The sequence below is a fragment of the Phacochoerus africanus genome, chromosome 11 (assembly GCF_016906955.1).
Source record: "Phacochoerus africanus isolate WHEZ1 chromosome 11, ROS_Pafr_v1, whole genome shotgun sequence".
In the NCBI taxonomy this organism is placed as follows: domain Eukaryota; kingdom Metazoa; phylum Chordata; class Mammalia; order Artiodactyla; family Suidae; genus Phacochoerus; species Phacochoerus africanus.
The window spans coordinates 115,509,628-115,529,779 of record NC_062554.1 but is presented as its reverse complement, the minus strand read 5'-3'; the positions used below and the strand labels follow the sequence as shown (position 1 = coordinate 115,529,779).

The window sequence follows — 20,152 nt, the reverse complement described above, 5'->3', positions numbered from 1 at the left end:
GGTTGCTATATGTAAAAATCCAGTTATTTTTCAATTGGGTCATTGTTATTTCCCTATATTTCATTGTCAACTTACTTTCTTCTCTTGGTGGTAGTTTGTACTACATTCTCAATAATGAAAAAACTCATCTTCTCTCATCGCAATAGGTCCATACCCTAAACTTCACTGTGGCAGAGTCTACCAATGCCCATTTTATCTTCTTTATGGAACTCAGACAGCATTTTCCATTCTTTACCAGGTGTTTATGTCTATATAGTTGTGTTCTAGCTGTGTCTTTTTAGCATCTTTTTTGTTGCCATTGAAAAATCTTTTCAAGCTGCAGGATAATTCTGGTCATTCTTAAGACATTGCATCTCTTGGAAATCTTTGAATGTGTTTACGTTAAGAGTTTTGAGAGCCAAGTCCAGGGGACCACTGCATCATATAGAACGCTTATTCTACATTTTGATGAGGTTTAACCTGTATTGAGAGGGTGTTTTCATATACGTACACATACTTTTGGTCTTTTAACTTATCTTTGAATGGGGTAAAATACGTTTAGCTTTTGTGACTATAGTTCTTGATTTTTTTAAAAAAAATTTGGTCTCTCTATGGACTTTTCCTAACAAAATTTAAGTTAGACTTTTTTGTAATAATAATAGAATACATTTAAAAATAATGTCATTGTGACCCAGAAGTCCTGAGTAAAATAGTCTGTAGTTTCTTTGATAAAAAGGAAAAAAAATGGAAATTTTCTGCCAGAGGAATTTGAGTCTTTGTGGGCATAAAAGATGGGCAAGGTAAAGTATGTTGTAAAATATTTTAGGATATAGGTGATCTTGCACTAGAATGGATCATTTTACTTTGATTGAATAAGCCTTTGGCCTAAATCCAGCTTGACTCAAAATGTGTGATACCAATAGTACCTACCTCACCAAGTTTAAATAATTAAATGAGTTGGAGTTCCCGTTGTGGCTCAGCAGGAATGACACTAAGTAGTATCTAGGAGGATAGAGGTTCAATCCCTGGCTTTGCTTAGTGGGTTAAGGATCCGGCATTGCCATGAGCTGTGGTGTAGGTTGAAGACATGGCTCAGATCTGGCATTGCTGTGGCTGTAGCATATGCTAGCAGCTGCAACTCTGATTTGACCCCTAGCCTGGGAACCTCCATATGCTGCAGGTGCAGCCCTAAAAAGTCAAACAAAAAACAACAACAAAACAAAACAGAAAGAATTAGATGAGTTAATGTGTCATTATAACTTAATAAAGTAACCTAACACACTAACTGGCACATACTACATGCTCAGTAAGTGTCAATTATTTTTATTACCAAAAATAATTATTATTAAATTATTACAGTCCAGCATCTTAGAATGTGCCCTTTTTTTTTTTGGCCACACTTGCAGCATATGTAAGTTCTCAGGCTAGGGGTCGAATTGGAGTCGGAGCTGTAGCTTCCAGCCTACACCACAGTCATAGCGACACCAGATCTGACCTCATCTGCAACATACACCATGGCTTTACGGCAACGCTGGATCTTTAACCCACTGAGCAAGGCCAGGCATCAAACCCACATCTTCGTGGATATTAGTTGGGTTCATTACCACTGAGCCACAATGGGAACTCTATAATTTGCCCTTTCTTACTGGTGTCCTAACTTACAAACTCCATGGATAATTAAACTAAGCACAAATTAGTCATCTTTAGAATTATACCATCATCTGAAGCTCTTTCAATTATGGTACCAGCTAGCTCAATACCAGGCAAAGTAATAAATCACAGATAGGAAGAAGAAACATTGTTTTTCAGAATTATTACATATTTCCTTTTTCCAAAGGATTTTCATATCTATATGTTGTCATATAAAGTATAAACCCTGTTTGTTTCTTATCTGACTGTGTGGGATTACATGTGTCTTATTAGGTCACCAAACGTGATGAAGACTCTTCTTTGATGCAGCTGAAAGAAGAATTTAGAACCTATGAAGCTCTGCGTCGAGAACATGACTCCCAGATAGTGCAGATTGCTATGGAAGCAGGCTTACGAATTGCACCTGACCAGTGGTCCTCTTTGCTTTATGGAGACCAGTCTCACAAATCTCATATGCAGTCTATTATTGACAAGGTAGACTCTGGTTTGTTCTTCCTTCTTGAACTAATCTCGGAGTTTTTATTATTCGTGATTTGGTAATTCATTTGTATATCAAATGCATATTAAAGAAAATATTGTATGTCAGGTCCTTATAAATTGTATTCACTGTAGCTGGGTGTCATAAGGTCACACCTTAACACTAGTTTGGTCATATAAAGTGGTTTTTTTTTTTTTTTTGGTTTGGTTTGGTTTTTCTTTTTAGGGCCACACCCACGGCATATGGAAGTTTCCAGGCTAGGGGTCAAATCGTAGCCACAGCTGCCAGCCTACACCACAGCCACAGCAATGCCAGATCTGAGCCACATCTGTGATCTACACCACAGCTCATGGCAATGCTGGATCCTATAGTATCTGTGTCCTCATGGATGCTAGTCAGGTTCATTACCACTGAGCCACAACAGGAACTCTTTCAAATGGTTTTTTATTGAGGTATCTTTGACAATATTCATGTAAGATTTGATTTTGATTATGTTTCAGTCTTTTATCCAGTGCTCTGTCAGATTCCTTTGTGTCTCCCATATGTGTTTTATTATTGCCTCTCTCCTTTCTTTTATTGTTTTCTGAGTTTTGATTAGTGTTAGTTAAACCCGTTTTCAAAATGCCTTTTTTGTTTTCTTGGAGCAGCCATTTAATGGCCTGAAAGATGTCTGCATTGAGGTTTCTTCTCTTCTTAGCCAGAATGATTTCACATAATAAGTTACCAACCATTCTAAGTTTGATCAAATTTTCAGTAAAGTTATTTCTACTTTGTTTTTTGTTATGATGAAAAGATCATTTGAGTACACACCAATTTTAGGTCAGTGTCCACTATTTCTGACTCTTAGAGCTATATTTAATTCTCTAAAAACTAGAGTAATACTGGAGTTCCCATGTGGCTCAGAGGGTAAGGATCTGGCATTGTCACTGCAGTAACTTGGGTTGCTGCTATGATCAGGGTTTGATCCCCTGGCCTGGGAACTTCTGCATGCTGCAGGCACAGCCCAAAAAACAAACACAACTAGAGTAATACTTAAACTCGTTTTGTTGTAATTCAATATGAAATATATGAAAGTGCTATATAGAAGCCTTAAAGTGCCATGTAGAAATATATTATGTTCAATAACTTTTTAAATTTTTACTCTTTTCCTTGATTTTTACTATTTTATCTGAAGTAATTATAACTATAGAGGTGATTATATATTAGTCTACCCTACGTTTAATTTAGAGAAATAATGTCAATATGTAAGAGTAGCCTAAGTGAAATAATATTTAACACTTACTGAGAGCTTACTGTGTTTGTGGTGGTTTTAAATAATTCATTTGGGCAGTTCCTGTCATGGCTCAATGGTTAATGAATCTGACTAGAAACCATGAGGTTGCGGGTTCAATCCCTGGCCTTGCTCAGTGGGTTAAGGATCCGGCAGTTGCCTGAGCTGTGGTGTATGTCGCAGATGCGGCTTGAATCCCACATTGCTGTGGCTCTGGCGTAGGCTGGTGGCTACAGCTCCGATTGGACCCCTAGCCTAGGAACCTCCATATGCCGCGGAAGCGGCCCTAGAAAAGGCAAAAAGACCAAAAAAAAAAAACAATTTCATTTGGTCCTCTTCAACAGCCTTTTTAAAAAACGAGACAGAGGGAGGTTAAGTATATTTCTTTAGGATAAAATAGGTAATAAGTGACAGAGCTGGATTTTAACTTGGATTCTGACTCTAGAATCCATACTCCTAAGCACTAAACCTCTCTTCAGAATATTCGGTTTCCCCTCACCCCCACCCCACCCCTTTCTTTTTGTCATTTTTATTTTATTTATTTATTTATTTTTTTGTCTCCAATTCAAGCCCTAGCCTGGGAACCTCCATATGCCTCAGGTGTGGCCCTAGAAAAGGCAAAAAAACAGAAAAAGAAAAAAAACCTCCTAGGTCTGAAATTAGGCAATTGACGGATTATAATATATTGTAATAATTTTCTCACATCATAAGCAGTAATTTGGTTTTGGGTTTTTTTTATTTTAAGGGAAAATTGCAATGGTTTTTAATATTTATTTATTTATTTTACTTTTTAGGGCTGCACCTGCAGCCTATGGAGGTTCCCTGTCTAGGGATCTAGTCCGAGCTACACCTGCCAGCCTACGCCACAGCCACAGCAGTGTAGGATCCAAGCCATGTCTGTGACCTACACCACAGCTCATGGCAACACCAGATCCTTAACCCACTGAGCGAGGCCAGGAATCGAACCTGCAACCTCTTGGTTCCTAGTCAAATTCATTTCCGCTGCTCCGTGAAGGGAACTCCAAGTAATTTGAATTAATATCTTAAACCTTCATATAACCAAATTTGCTGAGTGAACTTTGCATCGTGACATCTTATATAGAGCAGTAGACCTTACTGTGATAATGAAAATGTTCTGTATACAGTATCGTCCAATATGGTAATCACTAACCACATTTGGCTATTAAATATTTGACATGTGACTGATGAAGTAAAATTTTTATTTTACTTACAATTTTTAATAGGCTTTTGTTGCTAATGGCTACTGTATTGGACACTGCAAATAGAGGGTTTATTAAGGTGATAAGAAAAGCAGAGTAGGAGTTCCCGTCGTGGCGCAGTGGTTAACGAATCCGACTAGGAACCATGAGGTTGCGGGTTTGATCCCTGGCCTCGCTCAGTGGGTTAAGGATCCGGCGTTGCCGTGAGCTGTGGTGTGGATTGCAGGTGCGGTTCGGATCCCGCGTTGCTGTGACTCTGGTGTAGGCCGGCGGCTGCAGCTCCGATTCGACCCCTAGCCTGGGAACCTCCATATGCCGCGGGAGTGGCCCAAGAAATGGCAAAAAGACAAAAAAAAAATTAAAATAAAATAAAATAAAGTGTATTGCAAAAAAAAAGTGATTAAAAAAATTAGTAGACAAAAAAACATGAATTAACAGTTTACAAAGAGGAAGTATATCTAATTTGGGGGATAATCACCAATAATAATTAAATACATGTTTAAAACAGTGATATGCCAAGTATTGCCTGTTAAATTTGTAAAGAAACATGTATTTTGATTCATTGCTGATGGTTTGTAAAATGAATTACAAATCTTTTGGTAAACAATTTGTCAGTGTATAAAACTTCAAAATATTCATGTCTTTTGATCAGGAATTTGACTTAGTTTTTCCAGGAATTTATTTTAAGAGAATAATCCAAACTTTCAAAAAGGTTATGCACTGAAAGGTATTAATTGCTATATTATTTACAAAGGACAAAATAAGGTAAAGAAGTTAAGATGGATCTGCTCAGAACATGGATGAAACTAGAGATTATCATACTAAGTGAAGTAAGGCAAAAAGAGAAAGGCAAATAGTATATGATATATCACTTATATCTGGAATTTAAAACATGACACAAATGAATCTATCTATAAGACAGAAACAGACTCATGGACTAGGAGCACAGACTTGTGGTTGCCAAGGAGGAGGAGGGTGTTGTGAGAGGGATGACATGGGAAGTAGGGGTTAGCACATGTAAGCTATTACACACAGAAGGGATAAACAACAAGGTCCTGCTGTGTAGCACAGAGAACTATATTCAGTGTCCTATGATAAACCATAATGGAAAAGAATATATTGAAAAAAGAATCACTTTGCTGTACAGCAGAAATTAACACATTATAAATCAGCTGTACCTGAAGAAAAATATATAAAAATATATCTGCTCAGAACACTGGTACATCGCCATTAAAATTATATGTCAGGACAGACAGACTCTCTTCAGCTATTAAATAACATTTAATTTCTTTTAAAAAATTTTAATGGAAATATATTTGTTAAGTCTCAATGGTAAATACACAGCAGTGACAACCCCACACCCTTTATGGCTAGGCCATCAGGGAACTCCATATCAACATTTTAATGACTAGTTGTGTTATTTCATATTTTTAAAATGTGTGCTTTTGAGGGGGGGTGGATTCCTGTCGTGGCTCAGTGGTAACAAACCCAACTAGTATCCATGAGGACATGGGTTCAATCCCTGGCCTTGCTCAGTGGGTTAAGGATCCAGCATTGCCATGAGCTGCGATGTAGGTCACAGATGTGGCTCTGATCCTGCGTTGCTGTGGCTGTGGTGTAGGCTGGAAGCTGCAGCTCCAATTCAGCCCCTAACCTGGGAACTTATATATGCCATGGGTACGGCCTAAAAAGACTAAAAATAAGATGGGGAGTTCCTGTTGTGCTGCAGTGAAAATGAATCCGACCAGTATCCAGGAGGATGCAGATTCGATCCCTGGCCTCACTCAGTGAGTCAGGAATCCTATGTTGCCGTGAGTATGGCGTAAGTCACTGACAAGGCTTGGATCCCACGTTGCTGTGGCTATGGTGTAGGCTGGCAGCTATAGCTCTGATTTGACCCCTAGCCTGGGAACTTCCATATGCCACAGGTGCAGCCCTAAAACAAAAATAAATAAATAAAAATAAAATGTATGCTTTTTAAAAAATTATCTTTTAGAATGGCCTTCGGGTGGGGTGGGAAAAATTTTCATATAAATATACAGGTATATATTTTAAGTGAAAGCAAGTTTATTTAGATAGATACACCTTCCATAGACAGAATGCAGTCCATTTCAAAAAGTGAGAGTGGCCCTCATCTATATTAATAAACTACACAGAGGGCCTAATGTTTCTAAGAACCCTTGCTTACTATCACCTTTTTTTTTTTTTCCTTTAAAAGTCGTATGTAATGGCCAGCAAGTACATGTGTCATTAAGCCTTAGGAAAATACACAGCCTGATATCTTCAAAGAATCCCAAACTAATATAGGGTTTTTTTCCTTTAGCTAGAATGAACTTTTGAAATTATTTAGTCTGTACAACAGATGGACTATAGATCAAGTCTGTATAGGCTATATCTGATGTCATAATCCTTGGTCAGTGATGGAACTTGAATTCGGACTCAGTTTGAGTTCACTTTCATTATTCTGGCTGTTGTATAGCATTATCTCTAGACTGTATTTCCAAATTCAATTATTTGGAAGGACCCCGGAAGCCAAACTTAGTGCTGTAAGAACATGAAATGTAAAGAGTACTTCCAAGTTGAAGAGTTGAGAAAATCTCACAATTAAAGAATATGATGGCAGAGGAAAGAGAGTATAAAGTATACCAGTCAACACGCCAACCTGTAGATGCAGAGAAGTGCAGGGTTTGTTCAGGAGCAAGTAATCCAAACTGGACAAGGCATGGGATGTGTAGGAGGGTAAAAGTTAAATGTAATAAATCACAAAATTATATTGTAAATCTTTATTTCTAAAAGCTTATATGGTCTTTGGAGAAGTTAATATTTACCTTTTTTTAAGTTGCAGACCCCAGCCTCTTTTGCACAAAGTGTCCAGGAACTAACAATTGCTCTCCAGCGGACTGGAGATCCAGCAAACTTGAATCGACTAAGACCTCATTTGGAGCTATTAGCAAACATTGATCCTAGTCCAGGTAAATCCAGGGGAGGTTAATGGACTATTTTTTATGTGCCTTAGTGCTGTTCAGTGATTCTTTTAATTATCTCTTATTATATTCCTTTAGCATTTCCTAGAGTAGTAAATCCGAATCTTTTCTGTAGGATTTAAGTTTCTGGCCCCAATCTTGTCTGTCTCTTTATTACTTCAACTAGTATTTATTTAATACTTTTTACTATGCCATACACTTCAGCAGGAAAATAGTTTCTCTCTGGGGTCCTTTATATTTCCTCCTCCTCCCATCACAAAATTGTGCTGTATTTTACCAATTGTGCTGTATTTTACCAATTATTTAGTCAGGTTTTCTCATTTTTTTCTATACCATATGTACTTAGTTACATTTTTTTGGTTCCACCTTTCCCTTTTCTACTATATCTAGTTCCATCACATATCCTCTCTCCCATGTATACTTTGTCACATTTCCTACTCCTTCTCCTTGACCTGAAGGTCACCCAGCCCTTATTTTCACCTGATACTTACATGTGGGATATGTTAGATTATATCCCATTGCTGTTCCCTATGTTTCGTCCTACTACTCAACTAAAACTCTTAACATTCAGTAGAAATTTCCTAGTTTCTAATTCCAAAGTCATCTTTTCTGTCCTTAAAAATTACTCGATTTGTCTTCAGCATTTGATAATGTTGTTGACTGCATCCTTGATATAAACTTTTCTGATATATTATCTTTCTGAAGCTTTATGATTCTCTTCTGACCTGTCTGAATGCATGTTGTTTTTATTTTGACCACTCTTTCTTCTCTTGCCCCCTAAGGAATAGGCTGGTTGTGTTCTTAGAATTCTTTTTTCTCTGCCCTCTCTATTGGTGATGGTCATTCATTCTCAGCGTCAGGTAGGTATTAGTTCTTTATAGGTAATAGACTCCCAAATATCTCTATCACTATTATCTTTTCATCACTCCAGACCTACTTTTCCAAATATTTTCTGAGATTTTCCATCTTCTCTGTGTTGTGAAGCAGACTTATCTTCACTTGTTACCTGTTCCTCCTCCTGTGTTCCCTCCCTTTCTCTATAAATGACCTCATTTTCTGATTGTATAAGGAAGCTTAAAATCTGAGTCTTTTGTCTTCCTATCTTTTCCTTTCATTTACATAGCATTTCAGACAATGGGATTTATCTGTACTATCACAATATCCCTCTATTCCGTACCTATTGATACTGCCTCAGTATGAACCTCATTCCTTTTCCTGAGACTAAATGCCTTTCCTTTTCTTCTCTCCTTTTAATTCTTCCAATGCAGTATACTTACTGCTGCAAAGTAAATCGCATCTCTGATCTTATTTCTACACTTGTAAATTTTCAGTGACACCCCATTGCGTATAGAATAAGGTTTGGAACTCTTGAGCGTGATAGTCATTTTACTACCAAAATTGCTTAATCAAACCAGTTAAGATCTATTCCTAGAACACAGTAATTTTCTTTTTTCCACTTCTGTGCTTTTTCTTTTTTTTTTTTTAACTTTCTAGGGCCACACCCATGGCATATGGAAGTTCCCAGGCTAGGGGTCAAATAGGAGCTGTAGCTGCCAGCCACAGCCACAGCCACAGCCACACAGGATCTGAGCTGTATCTGCAACCTACACCACAGCTCATGGCAACACCAGGTCCTTAATCCACTGAGTGACACCAGGGATCCAACCCATGTCCTCATGGGTACTAGTCAGGTTCGTTACCACTGAGCCATGGACAGGAACTCCTCCACTTCTGTGCTTTGATCATTCTGAGCAATCAGAAAAGCATGTCACAAACTCACTACATTTGTCTGTACTTCTAGCTAAGGCCACCCTCTCTGTTCTTGTACTAATGTCATTTTGTCAGATATACCCCTCTAGTATCCTCTGTTTCTTATGTCTGGAGTTTGCCTTCTCTGTTAGAGTATCTCTGTCAACATACAAACATACTTTTGTCCCTCTCTTCAGAACCCAGTGTTGACACCATTTACCATCTATCTACCACTCCAGTTCTCTCCTTTTTATAGCACTTTCTTAAATACTCCAAACAGGCATTTATCTCTACCACTCAATTAGAATTGTTTTTGTCGAGGTCACAAATGCTAATTCCAAATGGAAATTCTTCGTTCTCTTTGACCTGTTAGCAGCATTTAACTTTGTTTACTCTCTATTTCTTGTACCACTCTTTTCACTTGGCTTCCAGACCACCACCACACTCTCTTAGTTTTCTTCTTACTTTATTGGACCCTCCTTCTTAGCCTCTTTTGCCGATTTCATCTCATCTCCATAACCTCTAAATTTTTCTTTTTTTCTTTTTTTTTTTCATATCTTCTAACCTCCCCCCTGCCCGGACCCCCCATAACCTCTAACCCTTGGAGGCTTCCAGAATGTAATCCTTATATCCCTTCTCTTTTCTATTTATACTCAGCTCCTAGGTAACCTCATCTAGTCTCATAGCTTTAAATATTATTTATATTACTCACACATTTACTATATTTCATCATTTCTGAAGCCTACTTTTTTCAGATTTTAGCATTTCCGAAATTGGGATACATTTGTATAATTAATGATGTGTTAATTAGCAGTCTTTTCTGTTTTGGTAGCACATAAAACAATGGTGTTTTGATTGATGATGTTTTAGAATCTGTATAACATGGTATGTACAGCCCAAACCTTCTTGGTGAATTCTTTGGTATGTCAACCTGCCTACTCAGTATCCAATGGTTATACTTGAATATCTAACAAGAATGTCAAGGCCTTCTCTTGTGGTACGGCAGGTTAAGGATCTGGTTTTGTCTCAGTGGCTTGGGTTGCTGCTACAGCATCGGTTTTCAGTTCCTAGCCTGGAAACTTCTACATACTACAGGCACAGCCCCCCCCCACCACCAAAAAAAGAATTTCAAAAGTGAATTACAACCCCCATCCATCTACCATCCCCGGTAGTGGCAATTCCATCCTTCCGTTTCTTAGTCCTAACACGTTGGAGATAACTCTTCTTTTTCTCATAAGGTACTTCTGATCTATCAGCATATCCTATAGGCCCTACCTTTAAAATCCATTCAGAATTCATCTACTTATCACCTTTACTGCCACCACCCTCCTCTCTCTTCATGGATTAAGGAATAGTCTCCTGCTGTCTGGTTTTAGCACAAGAGCCAGAGTGATCCTGTTATCCCTCTGCTCAAAAACTCTCTAGTACTTTCCACGCTCAGTAAAAGCCAGGCTTTTCTATGACCTACCAGGCCTCACATGATCTGGTCTTCCTTTCTCTCTCTCCCAATTTCTTTTACTTTTTTCCCCACCTAATTCATTCCAGATTTTACCTCCACAAACATGCCAGGCATACTCCTATATTGAGGCCTTTGCTCTTACTCTTCCAATTCTTAGAATATTTTTCTTCTCATCCTATTATATCCACAAGACATACTCTACCCCTATTTTCAGGTCTTTATCAGAGGTAACCTTCTCAAAGACACAACCCTGTCTAAAATTTTACACATACCTGTTCCACTCCCTTTTTTTGCTCTATTTATTCAGTTAATCATTATCTAAATATTCTGTATTTTGATTATTTTACTTATTGTCTGGCTCTTCTGCTTGGACATAATAGAGATTTTTGTTTGATTGCTGCTGCTTCCAGCAAGTAGAATAATACCTGAAATAGTAGATGTTCCATAAAATACTTCAAAGATGACTGTTTACTTTATATCTCCATCCTTTATTTTTCTGTTGAAATTCCACGTGTCCTTTAAAGCCTAGTTCAAATGCCATCACCTAGAAATTTTTCAGTCTTGCAAAAACAACTCATTTCTACATTATGTGTTCTCATTTCATTTTATATTTCCTTTAGAAAACACTTCATATTTAGCCTTATAATTAATTTTTACCTTTATAAGATCACAGTACTTACTAAATGAAGAGGGTATATAACAGAGTTGCTTTATATAATAGTTCTTCTAGTAAACTTTTTATTATCCTGTTTACACAAAAAAATTTTACAAAATTTCAAAGTAGACATTACAGATTGATGGCTGTAGGCAGCTGTAGTTATGTTTTTTTGATCCATAAAGTGTTGGTCTGCATGATACTCTCAACACTTAAAACTAGATAATTTTACATGAAAATCTCAAATTTCATTTTTTCCGGAAAATAGTGGTGTATCTGCCTTGCATCTTCACATAACAACAATCAGCTACAGTTGAATAGTAATCGTAACCTTAGCTGTGAGACATACTCTTCGGTTCAACAGTCTCTGTCACTGTTGTCATTTTCAACAATGATGGTCTGATAACAGTTCCCAATTTATTATCTGGCCTACTTAATTTCTTTATGTTACCTTTACTATTCCTGTAGTTATTTTAGTTTGCAACCCCAGCTTTAAAAGAATATATTTATTCCTTTAAAATGATGTTTAGGGAGTTCCCATTGTGGCTCAGTGGTAACAAACCCAACTGGTATCCATGAGGATTCGGGTTTGATCCCTGGCCTTGCTCAGTGGGTTAAGGATCCAGTGTTGCCACGAGCTGTGATTGTAGGTTGCAGACATGGCTCGGATCCAGTGTTGCTGTTGCTGTGGTTTAGGCTGGCAGCTACAATTCCAATTTGACCCCTGGCCTGGGAACTTCCATATGCACAGGTACAGTCCTAAAAAGACAAAAATTTAAAAATGAAATAAATTAAAAGGATGTTTAGGTGAATAAGCTCATGAAAAGCTATACAAAACATTTACTGATTTCACTGAAGTGCTAACACTAACTCCTTTACTAATATTGGGCAGAACATTGAATAAAAATACTTAAAATTTTTTGCTTTGTTTTGTAGATGCTCCTCCTCCTACTTGGGAACAGCTAGAAAATGGGCTGGTTGCTGTGCGTACAGTGGTACATGGCCTGGTTGATTATATCCAGAATCACAGCAAAAAAGGAGCAGATCAACAGCAGGTGAGTAAGGCACTGTGACCATCCTTACAGATACAAACAAAACCAACAAGACGACATGAATATTTTGAGACTCTGTGAAAACTAGAAATCAAACTAAAAATTAAAAACCTATTTTTTAATTTTTAGTTTTAGTTTTTAACTCCCTGTTCCATTAAACATCATGAAGAATGTAACAAAAATTGTAAGATTTATATAGTTTGATAGTAAACAGCCAGTGTATGGATTAGTCTAGGAATTTTATCTAACAACACTGAAATTAAATGATCATCATTGGTCTAATGTTGTGGTGGAATGTTTGGACATAGCAGCATTTGAGTCTGTGCTCAAGGTATTCCACTTATGTAAAATTATTCTCTTTTGTTATTACTGCATTTCAATTTGATAGTAGATATCACTTTTTAGCTCTAATGCTATATCTCTCCAATACTGTTTACATATTTTGTAAATGCCTTTTCTGATTAGTATTTAAGTATTTTTTCACTTGTAATGTCTGTTATACCAAGTGGGCAAAATTTTACTCAAATACTTCAAAGTAAAATATATGTCAGTAAAGTAAGATAGCTGTGTTATGGCTAGAGGTTGTGTTTTTTTGTTTGTTTGTTTGTTTGTTTTTGGGTTTTTTTGCTTTTTGGGGCCGCACCTGAGACATATGGAGGTTCCCAGGCTAGGGGTCTAATCGGAGCTACAGCTGCCGGCCTACACCACAGCCACAACAACGCCAGATCTGAGCTGCATCTGTGACGTAGACCACAGCTCATGGCAACACGGGATCCTTCACCCACTGAGCGAGGCCAGGGATTAAACCCACAACCTAAAGGTTCCTAGTCAGATTTGTTTTCACTGCACCACGACAGGAACTCCTGGCTAGGGTTTTTAATTTTACTTCCAATAATCTCATTTTGCCCTCAGAATATGTTAAGTTCACTATATATTAAAAGTGTCCTGCTACACAGAAAAATATGGACACAATTTTCCCAATCTAAGCACAGATCAGAGCTTTATTTTATGATTCAGAAATTTGGAAAACTCAGAGTTCTTTTGTGGCATAGTGGCTTAGGATCTGGTGTTGTCACTGTAGCTGCTCAGCTTGCTGCTATGGATGTGTTCAATCCCTGGCCCAGGAACTTCCACATGCCACCAGTATGGCCCAAAAAAAAAAAAAAAATATATATATATATATATATATATATATATATTTTAGACATCATGAAGAATGTTGCAGAGATAATATTAACTTTAAGTTCTGCCTATTGTAGATTTGTAGTATATTATAAGGAAACATAATTATAAATATAACTATATTGTACATTGTCCAAGACAAATATTAAAAGACAGTCTAAATATCAAGTCTTAAATTCCAATGGTTTGTTCACTATAAAACGTTGAAAAGACGATCATAGAATCCACATGAGAAAGAATTAAGAATTTATGTAATGTTACATGTTTGATAATTAATATTAAAGTATCAGGGCATTTCTGTTGTGGCTCACTGGAAACAAACCCAGCTAGTATCCATGAGGACGCGGGTTTGATCCCTGGCCTTTCTCAGTGTGTTGAGGATCCAGTGTTGCCGCAAGCTGCAGTGCAGGTCACAGACGCAGCTCTGATCTGACATTGCTGTGGCTGTGGTAGAGGCCGGCAGCTCTAGCTCTGATTCGACCCGTAGTCTGGAAACTTCTAAATGCTGCCACACCTGTGGCTCTAAAAAGCAAAACATAAAAAGAAAAAATCAGGACTACATTTATTTGATCTGTTTTTGGACTCTTTAAGACCTCAGTTCAGACAGGATTGCTTTTCAGCTCTTTTGATCTGGGCAGTCTAGCTAAGTGTATGAATTAGTCTGAGTTATTCATCTAGTTTATCAAGATCCAAAAATGGCTACATGAACATACATTTTTTTTTTTAATGGCTCAAGTTTTCATTTTGGTCTTAGCCTCCACAGCATAGCAAATATAAAACATACATGTGTCGAGACATGAAGCAGAGAGGAGGATGTCCTCGTGGGGCCAGCTGTACATTTGCACACTCACAGGAGGAACTGGAAAAGTAAGTGCTAAAATCATCAGACTCTTGTTTTTCTTTACTTTTTTTTTTTTATTAATAATCAGTGTTTGTTTGTTTGTTTTTTGCTCTCACCTGTGGCATGCATAAGTTTCCAGGCCAGAGATCAAACCCAAGCCACAGCAGTGACAATGCTGGGTCGTTAACCCACTGAGCCATGAGGGAACACCTCCTAATAACTTGTTACAGAATAAGATGGAATCAATAAGTAAAAATTAAAATTCTAACAGTGTTCATCAACTTTGATTTTAACTAATTGAATAATGCATTTCTGATGGAAAAATTTGCATGAAAGGGATAAACAACAAAATCCTACGGTATAGCGCAGAGAACTATATTCAGTGTCATGTGATAAACCATAATGAAAAAGAATGTTTTCTAAACAGTGTATATAAATGTGTAACAGAATCACTTTGCTGTAAGGCAGAAATTAACACAACATTGTAAATCAGCTATACTGCAATTTAAAAAAAAAAAAAAGAAAAGAAAAGAATTTATTCACAGGAATTCCCATTGTGGCTCAGCAAGTTAAGAACCCAAGTAGTATCCACAAAGATTCGGGTTCAATCCCTGGCCTCACTCTATGGGTTAAGGATCCGGCATTGCTGTGAGCTGTGGTGTAGGTCACAGGTGCAGCTCAGATCTGGTGTGGCTGTGGCTGTGGCATAGGCTGCAGCTACAGCTCTGAGTTGACCCCTAGCCTGCCTAGGAATTTCCATATGCCATAAGTGCAGCCCTGAAAAAAAATAATTTATTGCCAGGCTCAGTTTCACAGATTTTTTTTGAATTTCAAGTGATGTTAAATTTCCAGCACATGGTAGATGGAAAGGAAAACCTCTTAATTCTTTTATAAAATCAGTGTAACACTGACACTAAATTTTACAAAGGTAGCACAATTAAACTACAAATCTATCTCATATATTAATATTTCTTAAGTCCCAAATATTAAAACTTATAATTCAGTAATACATTAAAATAGACATTACCAAGTGCAGAGATTGTACAGTATAATTACTGTGGGTTAGAGAAGAATGGATGTGATAACCATATAATCATACCTAGAGATGCCAAAAGGCATTTGAATAATATCTAATGTCTGTAATAGGTCAAGATCCCTTAGTAGAACAAAAATATTATAGACATTTTCCCCACATGATAATTACATCAAATCAAAAGCCAGCATGATAGCATGGTGCTTAATTGATATTAAATTAATAGATTCAGTCTTATTAGAAACAAAATTATGGGAAATATTTTTTTTTTAGTAAAAACAGTTATTTAACATTCTGGAAGTAATAGCTGTAAACAAGAGAATAAAATAGCCAATATCATTACATGGGGAAACTCAAGAGGAATACTAGAAACAAAAGAAACAAGAATTTAGTAAGGTTAAAAGAAAATTAGTTTACAAAAATGAATTGCTCTCATATAAACTAAAAAGGGAAACATAAGCAGTTAAAAATTGAGGTGCCATTAATAATGATCTCTTTTGCATTAGCATTAAAAACAAAAAAAGATAAATACCAAAAAATAAACTAATAAGGAATATCCAGGATCTATATTGAATTGAATTAGTAAACTATCTAGGAACATAAGAATTGAGTAAGTGAAAAAGTATACCAGGTTCGTGGTTCGGAATTGTCATTATAGGGAGTTCCCATCATGGCTCAAGTGGTAACCCAACTAGGATCCGTGAGGGTGCAGATTCGATCCCTGGGTGCAGATTCGATCCCTGTCCTTGCTCAGTGTGTTAAGGGCCTGGCATTGCTGTGAGCTGTGGTGTAGGTCACAGACATGGCTTGGGTCCTGTGTTGCTGTGGCTGTGGCATAGGCTGGCAGCTGTAGCTCCAATTCTACCCCTAGCCTGGGAACATCCATATGCTGTCAGTGCAGCCCTAAAAAAGCAAAAAAAAAAAAAAAAAGTCGTCATAAAAGTTCTATTCTCTCTTAAACAGAAATCCCAATTCGATTTTTTTTTTTTTTTTTTTACAGCTACTACTGCAGCATATGGAAGCTCCCAGGTTAGGGGTCAGTCAGAACTGCAGCTGCTGGCCTATGGCACAACTACAGCAACTCCAGATCTGAGCCAGGTCTGCAATTTACCCCACAGCTCATACAAGGCTGTATTCATAACCCACTGAGGAGGGCCAGGGATCAAACCTTTATCCTCATGGATACTAGTCAGTTGATTACTGCTGCTAGACAACATAAACTCCCCCAGTTAGAATCTTAACATGATGATTTGGGGGACCTAAGAAAATCATTCATTTGGAAGAAAAAATATATGCTAATAGCCAGGAAAATTCGGGGACAGGAGGGAAGTCTTCAACAGGGATTAGACAGGAGTTCCTGTTGTGGCTGAGCGGAAATGAACCCAACTAGTGTCTATGAGGATTTGGGTTTGATCCCTGGCCTCCAGCACTATTATTCACTACTATTCATTTCTCACTACATTTTAGGTTGTCCCTAGGGTTTTTTCGTTTATTTTTTTAGGTCCACACCTGCAGCATATGGAAGTTCCCAGGCAAGGGGTTGATTCAGAGCTATAGCGGCTGGCCTGCGCCACAGCCATAGCCACAGGGCATCTGAGCCGCGCCTGCAACCTACACCGCTGCTCACGGCAACACTGGATCCTTAAAACCACTGAGCGAGGCCAGGGATTAAACCTGCATCATCGTGGGTGCTAGTCAGATTTGTTTCTGCTGAGCCATGACAGGAACTCCTCACAGGTTTTCAAGTTGATAGTTAGAGCCAGTGTTTCAAGAGAATTTCTAGAAAATGTGTTGGGAGTCTTTTCCTTTATCTCTTTATCTTAAATACATTTTAGTTGGTGATCTTGCTTTTGCTTTTACAGTTTTGATTTTTGGTGTTTGCCTTGCTTTTTATATAGATTTCGTAAAATGAACAAACGCCTGGTTCCCAGAAGACCCCTGAGTGCCTCTTTGGGTCAACTTAATGAGGTGGGCCTGCCTTCAGCAGCTATCCTTCCAGACGAAGCTGCAGTGGATCTGCCTAGCAGAAAACCCCCTGCTCTGCCAAATGGAATTGTATCAGCAGGGAATACAGTGACACAGCTGATTCCACGAGGGACAGACCCTAGCTACGATTCTAGTCTGAAACCAGGAAAGATAGATCACCTGAGCAGTAGTGCCCCTGGATCCCCTCCTGACCTGTACGTTGTTTTACCTAACTTTTATTTAAAGTAGTTTCTTTATAGACATAAAATAGAGGGGAGAAACAATAATCAATATTTTGTTTTGTGGGGAAGAAATCCTTATTTAAGGGGCTTTATTTTGTTGTGTTTTATTTCTATTTCCTGTGCCAGTGATTTTTGAGAAACATTTAGCATTTGTGAAATAAGATCAAAGTTTACAAATTTTTCAGAAGGAATGGCTATTGGAAGAAACCAGTTTCCCAAACTATGGTGATTTTTTTTTAGATTTAACAATTTGTGTACATTAGAAGTATTTTCAAGACTTTAAAATTGACTTGCAGAATCTTGCTCCCATAGGCTAGAATCTGTCCCTAAGAGTATTTCCGCCCTGCCTGTGAATCCACATCCTGTACCTCCAAGAGGGCCAGCAGACCTGCCCCCTATACCTGTCACCAAACCACTTCAGATGGTACCACGAGGTTCTCAGATATATCCAGCACAGCAGGCAGATGTTTATTACCAAGATCCCAGAGGAGCTGCTCCACCATTTGAACCAGCACCTTATCAGCAGGGTAATGATCTTTCATTTATGTTGCTCACTTTTCATAGGAGTTATGAGAATGATTTGAAGTAAAAGTGATTATGTTCTCAGTAGCCTCCTCAAAATAAATAAATGGATTTTTTAATACTTGGAAAAATTGAGATTTTATGATCAACTAAATAGTATGAAGCAAAACTATGAAAAGCAAATTGCCCTGATTACTAAAGGCAGTTGTATATTAATTATCTTCATATTTTTATGGAAATATGTTATCCAGGTAGACAGTGGAAATTCACTGAGGCAGTATATACTTTCCTGACCAAAATTTGCTTCAAGCATGAAAAAAGTATTAGGTATTGTGGTGGATAAAAGCTAAACACACAGTATGTTTTCTTTTCCTTTCATTTGTCACCTAATATTTTTTCTAGGCCCTGTATGTATGAAAAAATGCAATATGCATACCTCTAGTGAGTTTATAGTATAGAATATTAGTAAAGAATAGGAAATTACATGTATGAGGGTATAATGTGTGTTTAAAATGAAGTGTTCAGTTGTGGTGGCTAATATTAGTGTGGTAGAAGTTAACCGCAAGACTCAAGGGAGATCATTGAGAACGTGAGGAATCAAAAGACTTTATGTAAGAATGTCCTAAATAGAGGTATTGGGAGTAGAAAGAAGTTTACAAATGATTGTAAAGATGAGAGTCTAGAGTCAAAGAGGAGTAAGGAAACTTGTTAATCCAGGTGTGAGTGTTGAGGTCTGGATTAGTGCAGTGAGAAAGAAGAAAGTATTTGAGAAAATAGACAAGTGTAGAAAATTGGAAAATTAGCCAGTTTTAAGGTTAATACTAGGTGTAGAGAATGAATGACATATGAATCACATATGTAATTTATATGGAAAAATAAACATTTGCTTTTAAACTGAAGTGTGGAATCTTTCTTTCAGAAACAATGTAGTGTTAGTATTTTTTAAACTATGTTCTCAGGATTTCTTCATTTTCTTTTCCCAGAGCTGTCTTAGTTTTGAATCAGGAATGTCTTTTGTGATTTCAAAAAAGTTTTAAGTTGATAGGGTACTATGTGTAAAAATAATGATAAATACATGTAAGAATATGATGAAAGTTGATCTGTGTCTTTCCGTTGAACATTCATTGCAGGAAAGACCCAACTACTTTTGTTGAGTTGACTTTAAATACACTGTATTGGTTAAAGTTTAATTTCAGATAACAGAAATCATTCTAGCTGTATTATCAGAAAGAGGGTTAATGCGAAGAGTTTAAATGCTGCAAAATCAGTGAAAGTGCTAAGGAACCAGTCTTAAGCTAGTCTGGAGGAATGAGTACCAGAACTAGCTGCTGAGAGAACCTGTTACAATGGAGAAGCAGTAGAAATAGGAAACTTTGCTCCTAATTGCTAGCACAAGGAACTCATCAGTTGAGACAAATGTCTGGAAATTGGGAAGCTACTGCCACAGTTGTCTTGAGAACTCTGAAGCTATGCATTTAGCTACTAGATCTGCCCAAGGAGATTGGCTCTTTTGTGGGCCACATCTCTTTCCAGTTAACTCAATTTTGCATTTAGAAGTTATGCATATGAGTGATTTGTGGAACCTAAACCTCAGGGAAATTTTTTGTTTTTGTTTTGTTTTGTTTTTTTGCTTTCCAGTGTTTGCAGTGTGTTAAGGCTCATCAGAAAGACAGTCAAACAATTGAGAGAGAGTTTACTGTTGTAGACTATAAGTAGATTGGTATTTTCAATAACTTATGGATGATTTTTGCTTGTTATTTTTCATAATGCTAGCCCGAATACATAAGCATAGGGAAAAGCATCTTAAAAAATAAGTGGTTTTTAAATTCCTTAGTGTTGAGATATTTTATCTTTTTTTTTTGTCTTTTTTT

General features: G+C 37.3%; 1 protein-coding gene across 5 annotated transcripts in view; it reads left to right on the top strand.

The window, feature by feature from the left end:
• The window catches only part of RC3H1 (ring finger and CCCH-type domains 1), an 88,742-nt gene that overhangs the window by 41,973 nt on the left and 26,617 nt on the right, over positions 1 to 20,152 (top strand). For 4 of the 5 annotated variants that reach the window (XM_047754458.1, XM_047754457.1, XM_047754456.1 and 1 more), the window contains 6 exons: positions 1,903 to 2,103; positions 7,437 to 7,569; positions 12,381 to 12,499; positions 14,433 to 14,545; positions 17,451 to 17,732; positions 18,072 to 18,286. In XM_047754458.1, the coding sequence (XP_047610414.1) occupies positions 1,903 to 2,103; positions 7,437 to 7,569; positions 12,381 to 12,499; positions 14,433 to 14,545; positions 17,451 to 17,732; positions 18,072 to 18,286 (1,063 nt within the window). The remainder of the gene's footprint in view (positions 1 to 1,902; positions 2,104 to 7,436; positions 7,570 to 12,380; positions 12,500 to 14,432; positions 14,546 to 17,450; positions 17,733 to 18,071; positions 18,287 to 20,152) is intronic. The other variant, XM_047754455.1, reaches the window with a different exon arrangement.